The following is an 8418-nucleotide window of genomic DNA, read 5'->3' as shown; positions in this document are numbered from 1 at the left end:
TGGATGCCCAATAAACATTTTTTGAAAGATCAGGAAAAATACATCATTTAACATTAGAAATTTGCAAAAATAAATTAAAAAGTAAATAAAAGCAACCACAACTTTGATTTATTTGAAAGCCACCAGAAAGGAGATGTCCCAAGCATTGTGTTTATGAGGGCAGCCTCTTATAACTAGTCCTGAGTTTGAGTTTGGATGTGTGACCCTAAGTAAATCACTTAATTTCTCTGTTTTGCCTGTTTCCTCCTTCTGTAAAATGGGTATGCCTCAGTTTCCTCCTTCTGTAAAAGGGGTATTGTTATTATGACTAAATAAGGTACTGAATGAGTAAAGAGCCTACAAAATTTCCTGACATAAAGCCCACAGGAAATGCTTAGTGTTTTTATTGAAACATGAAAGTTTGCTGAGGAAGGCATGGAGGTCCATGAACTAAATGACAGCTGGATGTTCCGCAGTCATTTGGTAAAGCCAGAACCAAACAACCACGTTTCAAGTCCATTTATCTTTTTTTTTTTTTAAGTTTATTTATTTATTTATTTTGAGATAGAGCACAAGCAGGTAAGGGGCAGAGAGGAGAGACAGAATCCCAAGTAGGCTCCCTGCCATCAGCGCAAAGACTGAGGTGGGGCTCAAACCCAAGAACCTGGAGATCGTGACCTGAGCTGAAATCAAGAGTCAGATGCTTAACAGACTGAGCCACCCAGGCGCCCAGTAAGTCCACTTATGAGAAAGTTCTCCCCACTGTGCCAAGCTGCCTGCTCATCTCTTTATACATACTTTCTAAAACTACTTACAAGAAGAAAAAGATGTGCGGTTCACTTGCAAAGGCTTTTGGAAAATGCAGGATTCTCATCTGCTGGCTGGAAATGAGAAAACCTTGAACCGTGCTACACAAAGCAGTTACTATAAGTTCCCTAACCCTGAGTTTAGCAGACATGGAAAATTTTGCTCTTGAGCATTTGCGAGCACACAGATCAGGGAAACGGGAATCCAAGCAGCAATCCTTGAGGTGTCTTCAGGATGAAGATGATATTCAGAGTCACGGAGTGCTTCACTTCCTCCTCCGGTCTCACCTCCCTCGGCTCCATGCTTTCCCCACAGCTGGTGCTGGAAACCGCGAATGGCTCGCTAGCGCGGGCGGGGGCGGCCCAGGGGCCAGAGCCGGAGGCGGCGGAGATGAGGCGAGGCTAGGCAGCAAGCGCCAGTGCAGAGCTCAGCCTCGAACACAGTTTTTCTCCTGGACCTGTCAAGTCAGACCTCACGTGTACACCGGGAGAATCTACCGAAGGCTACCTAACCAGCCGCGGCCTCTGAGCGCTGCGCTGATGTGCCAGGAGCGGAAGGTGAGTCACCCTGTCCTCCTCCCCGCCCCCACCCCGTGTCCAACAGGTGGGCTGGGGCTCGACTCCAAGGGGCCCAGTGGGTACACCTCTGGTCTCACCTGGGCAAGGCGCTCGGCTGCTCCCTTCACCCAGCCGTCGGTACTATCTAAACTCCTGCCCCAGCCCACGCCTGTTCTATTCCTTGTCTTTCTGCCTTCCCTTTCTCCTAAAATGAGAGCTCCGCTGTGCGCCGGGGAACGCGCCCAGAACGCCCGCTCTCCGGGAAACTTCTTCGGGCAGAAATGGCTAAACCGAAGGGCGCAAAGTGCCTCGATACGAGGCAATGGTGACCCCTAGTTCTTAGCGACTCACTGGGACTTCAGTTAAAAGTCATCATCAATTTCTCAACCAGCAGGTCAGAAACAGACGGAGGGAGAAGAAAATGGAGCGCGAGTGACAATCAGACTAGGATGAGAATGAATGGGAGCAGATGATGCGGCCCCCTCGCCCGGCGCCCCCTCCCCCACGTGCTCATACCCCCAGCGGCTACTCCCGGGGAGGCCTGTGAAGCCGCCGCAGTAAAAGGAGACGGAGGAATATATACCCTCAAGTTGGAAAGGACTCTGACCCGGTTACCACTTCCTCGGCTTTCTGAACTTTTCCTCTCGGTCTCCTGGGCTGGAGTGAGTCTTGCCATCCCCCTGGCGTGCGTTCGTTCCCCTAAGAGGCATCCTGTCCTCCTCCTCCACTCTAGACCCGCCACCTCCCCCTGCACGCCCGCTCCACCCCCTAAGTAACGAGGCTTTGAATACGTACACATCCCGGGCTAGGAATCTCCCTCGCAGATTTAGCGGGGGCTGAGGGCGTAAGTCCCGGAAGGTGTGCCCTGGGGCTGTCCCTGGCTGGGACCGCTTCTGAGCACTCGCCCGGGCGCGACCCCTTCCCCTCCCCGCAGACTGGGCGCGCCGGGCTCGTGCGCTGCTGTCGCGCACTCGCCGCGCCCTAGCGGCCAGAGGGGGAACGAGCGCAGGGGTGCGCGGGTGGGAGGCACCCCCCTCGGGAACCAGGGAAATCCCGGCCGCCGCCAGGGGCCGTGCCACCACCCTCGCCCGACCGAGGCTTCCGGCGCGCCCCCAACTTTGTGGCGCCCTCAGGCAGCGGCGGCGGGGATGGAGCTGCCTTCCCGAGGGCGGGCGCCGCTGGACTCGTCGCTGGACAGCTGCTCCCTGACCTCGTTGGAGTCCAGCGTTTTCTGCAGCGAGGGCGAAGGGGAGCCCCTGGCGCTCGGGGACTGCTTCACGGTCAACGTGGGCGGCAGCCGCTTCGTGCTCTCGCAGCAGGCACTGTCCTGCTTCCCGCACACGCGCCTGGGCAAGCTGGCCGTGGTGGTGGCCTCGTGCCGCCGCCGCGGGGCCCTGGCCGCCGTGCCCAGCCCCCTGGAGCTCTGCGACGATGCCAACCCCGTGGACAACGAGTACTTCTTCGACCGCAGTTCGCAGGCATTCCGCTACGTCTTGCACTACTACCGCACCGGCCGCCTGCACGTCATGGAGCAGCTGTGCGCGCTCTCCTTCCTTCAGGAGATCCAATACTGGGGCATCGACGAGCTCAGCATCGACTCCTGCTGCAGGGACAGGTACCCGGGAGGCGTGCGGTGGCCGGGCTGGGAGGCGGGCGCAGTGGAGAGAGGGCGGCAGAGATAAGATGTGAGGCTTCGGAATCCTCGCGGAACGCAGGCCTAAAAAACACCTGAGGCCACTTCTGAGCTGAAAGGTGGGGTGGCGGTGGGTCCGGAAAGTGTCAAAGCCAGCTTTCGATTGGAACTTTTTAAACCTCCTCCTTTTTTGGATAAATGCGTGCCAATTCGTTTTTAAGACAAAGGAGGTCAGGCCTGCAATAAATACTTGATGATTGAATAAGTGAGCTAGAAAAGCTATGATCCAGAAGATGCATGTATAGGGATGTAGGTTTCAGTAGGGAGCATTATCATTTACCACTGAGAACCCTTAACTTGAGACTTGGGTGGAGTACTGCTTTAAATACAGAAGACAGAAACTTGGTTCCTTGACTGTGAATGTTTCTGGGACTTTGATGACGACTTTCCTTTTATCTTGCTATTGGTACCATTTCTTCATGAATACCTTTACATCACACACACAAAAAGGTTCCATAGGACAAACTTCTGTTCTTGTTACAAGAAAAATGGGTAATAAAATGCACTAAAGTAGACTTGCTATGTATAAATCCTTTTGTATAAACTTCTAACAAGAAAGTACCATTTTAAAAATAATAATCTTAAATGAGAACTTTGGGGTACTGTGGGCAGGAGACAGCCCAGGTAAAATATGAATGGACATTATCTGCATTTTACTGAAATAAAAAAGCATGACCTCTCTGCTAAGTTTAATCTTTTATTTTTTGGGGGGTTTTTTTGTTTTTTTTTTTTTTTTACTTCTGTACTTTTAAAAAGTTAGACTAATCACCAAGTTGTTTTTTCTAAAAGATACTTCAGAAGGAAGGAGCTGAGTGAAACGTTAGACTTTAAGAAGGACACAGAAGACCAGGAGAGTCAACATGAGAGCGAACAGGACTTCTCACAAGGACCTTGTCCCACTGTCCGCCAGAAGCTCTGGAACATCCTGGAGAAACCTGGATCTTCCACAGCTGCTCGAATCTTTGGGGTCATCTCCATCATCTTTGTGGTGGTGTCCATCGTCAACATGGCCCTGATGTCAGCTGAATTAAGCTGGCTGGACCTGCAGCTGCTGGAAATCCTGGAGTATGTGTGTATCAGCTGGTTCACTGGCGAGTTCATCCTGCGCCTCCTGTGCGTGCGGGCCAGGTGCCGCTTCCTGAGGAAGGTGCCGAACATCATAGACCTCCTTGCCATCTTGCCCTTCTACATCACTCTTCTGGTAGAGAGCCTGAGTGGGAGCCAGACTACACAGGAGCTGGAAAATGTGGGGCGCATTGTGCAGGTCTTGAGGCTGCTCAGGGCTCTACGCATGCTAAAGCTGGGCAGACATTCCACAGGTATTCAAATTTCAGTGATGCTTTTTAATTTGCCATTGTTTGTAAACATTAGTGCTTGACTGTAGCCCCAGGGAAGTGACTCTGAATTGATACTCAAAATTACCAACTCCCATACTTTACCCAACCAAAATGGTGCTGGGAAGTTGTTATCACAAGTATAAAGAAGATGCCGCCCACACTCCTTCTCTCCATATGACATGTAAGAAACAATTTGACCACTTGTTAACCTCAATTTATTTCAACCGGCTGCTCAGAAGATGTACAAAAATTAAAGACACTCAGCCTCAAGAAAGTTCTAGATAATATATGTATAAACAGCACATTAAAAGAGATGCAGAAATTATTCATGATACATAAGGACATAAGCCAGTTTCTCTTCTGTGTCCAAGGAAGGGCTTACCACACACATTCCTTGGCAAAAAAAAAAAAAAAGTCAGTCTTGCAATGCTTTCTCTGGCCATGCAGAAAGTGAGATGACCAGGCACTGTTGGCCGCCCCATAATTTTTGACAAAGCAATGGAAATATTTGCTTTGGAAGAAAGCAGAAGATACTAATTATTAAATGCTTTGTCTAGTATCTAAGAATTTTCTTGTCCCTAAAGTGCAATGAATGAGAGAGATGGTAACAGAAATTCCTTAGCTTGTATCATATGAAGGCTTGAAAATCTAATGAACATTCCCCCTAGAAAAGTTCCCACACAACAACAATTGTGCATGAAAGTTACAGACAATGTCAGGGGAAGTCACACAAATCCGTTAGAGATGATCCCTATTTCCCTGAGGGTGGCAATTTTCAGTGGCTGGTCCTATGGCTGTTGGGTGTTCTGGAGTATATATGTGTTCACTGATGTTAGATTTTAATGAAAATAAGAATTAAGAATCCCTTGAACAGCTTGTTAGAAGGCAAATTCTGATCTCCAATCCATGAGGAGTCAGATTTTAATATTTGGGGTTGGATCGAGGAGCATACATTTTAACAAGCTTACAAGTGATTTTGATGGACCATACATTAAGAAACACTCCAGTAGGATGCCATGTTAATATGATACATATTAATACAATACACATGAATACAAATAATTTAGCTATTTCCACCTTATTCCCCCAGATGTGTGCCTGGTTGGTCACCTCAAAGAAGTTTGTGGTGGTTGTCACTTCCTATTAATATAGGGAGAAATTAACCTCAAATATGTTTTTCCCCCACATCTCTGAGGTAATTAGGACTTATTCGAACATAATTTTGGTAGTGTATTTTCCTAGCTAGTCTCCCATACCAGCGATGTGATAATGGGGTTTCCAACAACTTTTAGAAGTACCACTCTTTGTTTTCTGACACACATAATAGGATGCTTTCTTCTAGTATTTATAAACTCTTCACAGGATTCAATTTAAAAACACCCAGTAAAGACTACATTTGCTCCTAAAAGAAAAGAAAAAGAAAATAATAGTAATTTCCACAATGTCACGTCTTCAAAGGTTTTTTCAGTTCCAAAGCAGTACAAAGTATTAATAAAGACTTAATTTATTGAAAGGATATGAATGCTTCCACAAATATTTGACAATTTTATCTTAAATATTAAGTTTAGCAAAATGTAGATGTAGGTGACATATTTCCCCATGTATTAAACTATAAATATAAGTTGAGAGGTATTATAGAATAACAGGAGGACCAGAGAGCCTAAGTTTAAATCCTGGCTCAGTAACTTTGTACTATTTATGCTACTTCTCTGTGCCTCAATCTTCTCGTCTGTAAAATTGCCTAATAATTACATCAGTCTCCTATTGTTTTTTGAGGATTATCTGAGTTAATAGATGTAATGTGCAGAAATTCAGACAGCTTTGTTTTTCTTTACAAAATTATTTAGAACATTTCATCTTGAAATGAAAACAGTCTCCTCACTGTGGTTTTTCTCAAATGTGGTCAGTTTATTTCAGAAATACAATTCAATGCAGACACATCAAGGCCAGTTTTCTAAAAGGTATTCTAAAGATATTCTTTAAAAAATCTTCTTTTGAAGTTAAACGTCAAAATTAATATTCCTCAATCTTTAAAAATACTTGGTACATAATTTAAGAACATCTCAAAGTTTTAAGAACAAAATTTAAAAATAATGAGAGCACAAATGGTATTTTAATGAATTTTAAATAGTCTCTAGTGAATAAAATTAAAATAATTCTAGGAGATATTACTTCGACCTTCAGAGACAGTATCATTTTGACTTCAGACTGATATGACTTCAAAACGTGGATATGCTTTTAGCAGTGTTCAGGAACTCTAGTTGTCAGGGGAGATACCTTATTCAAATTGTAATCCCATTATGGGCTCAACTGACTCTCCTTAGGGGCTGAGTCTTTCTAGAGATGGGATTGGATTATCTTGGGTGTGTCTCCCAGGGGTTCCATATGTCCTCAGAATAGTAATAGGGAACACACCACTGCCTCACAGTGAATGAATTTTCTAGTAGCCTCAGTCCCCCATACCTTTCTGCAGTGAAAGGAATAATCTGTATGCTAGTCTATCTCCTTACAGGAAAGCAGAAATTCTATGTACTCAAGGGAAATGTTCCCCCACGGCTTTGGTATTAAGGGTGCACATTTCAGTGGGTGTCATGGGAGTTCAGGGCATGGTAAACCGTTAAGAATGTCCCATGAATGCATATGATGTTCTCACGTCAGCTTGGTCACTGATGCCTCACTCACTTTATTCTCATGGAGGACATCCTTTACCCCTTCTTGCTTTCAGATAACAATACCCTGATTATGTTCAACTTCATTAGGAGGGTGAGTAAAGCAGACACATCAAATGTAAAGAGACGGCATAAAACCAGCATCAGAAAAGTGTGCCAAAGCGATACATTGAAATGCACGTCTGCCAAGTGAGCCCTCCACTTGCGATGCTGCAAAGGCCTCCCATTTTGTGGATTAACATATAATTTCCATCATACATTCACTGCCTGCTTTTTAGTCTCATCTGTCACTTTTTTTGGTATAAATAGTAGGTGTTTAGTAAATATTTCTTTCTATCTTTTTTCAATCTGGCCCCACCAACTAGACTATGAGCTCCCTGAAGAAAAAGATAATGATTTCTCATCTCTATCCCCAGAACCACTGCCCAATGCTGCAGACATATTAGATGTGAAATGCACATTTGTGGGTGGATAGTCAGAAAGGAGAGGGAAGGGAGGAAAGCGGAGGGGTGGGGGAGGGAAGAGGTGCCCAGGGACTGACAGCAGTTGTTCTCTTACAGGATTACGCTCACTCGGGATGACAATCACCCAGTGTTATGAAGAAGTCGGCCTACTGCTCCTCTTTTTGTCTGTGGGAATTTCTATATTTTCAACTGTGGAATATTTTGCTGAGCAGAGTATTCCTGACACAACCTTCACAAGTGTCCCTTGTGCATGGTGGTGGGCCACAACATCCATGACTACTGTGGGATATGGGGACATTAGACCAGACACCACCACAGGCAAAATCGTGGCCTTCATGTGCATATTATCAGGAATCCTTGTCTTGGCCTTGCCTATCGCTATTATTAACGACCGCTTCTCCGCTTGCTATTTCACCTTAAAGCTCAAGGAAGCAGCTGTTAGACAGCGCGAAGCTCTGAAGAAGCTTACCAAGAATATAGCCACTGACTCATACATCAGTGTGAACCTGAGAGATGTCTATGCCCGGAGTATCATGGAGATGCTTCGGTTAAAAGGCAGAGAAAGGGCAAGTACTAGGAGCAGTGGAGGAGATGATTTCTGGTTTTGAAGCCACTTTCAGTTTATTTACAAAAGCTTGTGTACAACTAACTCAACTGATAAAGCCTTGATATGGATGTCTATGTACTGTTGAAGAGTCTCTTTTGAGTATACCACCTGTGTTAGTTTTTGCTGATATTTTGCTTGGTCTGCTAGAATAGTTCACGTCCCCCAAATCGAGTGCACATTGTTTCGACACAGTTGAGTCACAAAAAATCGTCATTTAACATAACCCAATACAAGTAGGCCAAATGTCTGAATTGTCAAATATAATAGTGCAATACATCCAACAAAGTTAAAAGTTTTATGCATCA

General features: G+C 45.6%; 2 protein-coding genes across 3 annotated transcripts; both read left to right on the top strand.

The window, feature by feature from the left end:
- Positions 1–569: 569 nt before the first annotated feature.
- On the top strand, positions 570–1959 carry LOC144615037 (uncharacterized). 2 transcript variants are annotated; one of them, XM_078441463.2, is made up of 2 exons: positions 570–1343; positions 1738–1959. In XM_078441463.2, exons 1-2 carry the CDS (start codon positions 936–938, stop codon positions 1777–1779), a joined length of 450 nt encoding a protein of 149 aa, XP_078297589.2. In that variant the 5' UTR covers positions 570–935; the 3' UTR covers positions 1780–1959. The 2 variants fall into 2 exon arrangements, with proteins under 2 accessions (XP_078297589.2, XP_078297588.2); XM_078441462.2 differs by having other exon boundaries at positions 1735–1959.
- Positions 1960–2374: 415 nt separating this feature from the next.
- On the top strand, positions 2375–8187 carry KCNV1 (potassium voltage-gated channel modifier subfamily V member 1). Its single transcript, XM_060611175.3, has 3 exons — positions 2375–2958; positions 3826–4355; positions 7603–8187. The coding sequence occupies exons 1-3, from the start codon at positions 2492–2494 to the stop codon at positions 8112–8114; spliced, it is 1509 nt and encodes a 502-aa protein (XP_060467158.1). The 5' UTR covers positions 2375–2491; the 3' UTR covers positions 8115–8187.
- The last annotated feature ends 231 nt before the right edge of the window (positions 8188–8418 follow it).

Source organism: Panthera onca, chromosome F2, assembly GCF_046562875.1.
Source record: "Panthera onca isolate mPanOnc1 chromosome F2, mPanOnc1 haplotype 2, whole genome shotgun sequence".
NCBI lineage: Eukaryota > Metazoa > Chordata > Mammalia > Carnivora > Felidae > Panthera > Panthera onca.
The sequence above is the reverse complement of the archived record's forward strand: the minus strand, read 5'-3'. Positions and strand labels throughout refer to the sequence as shown.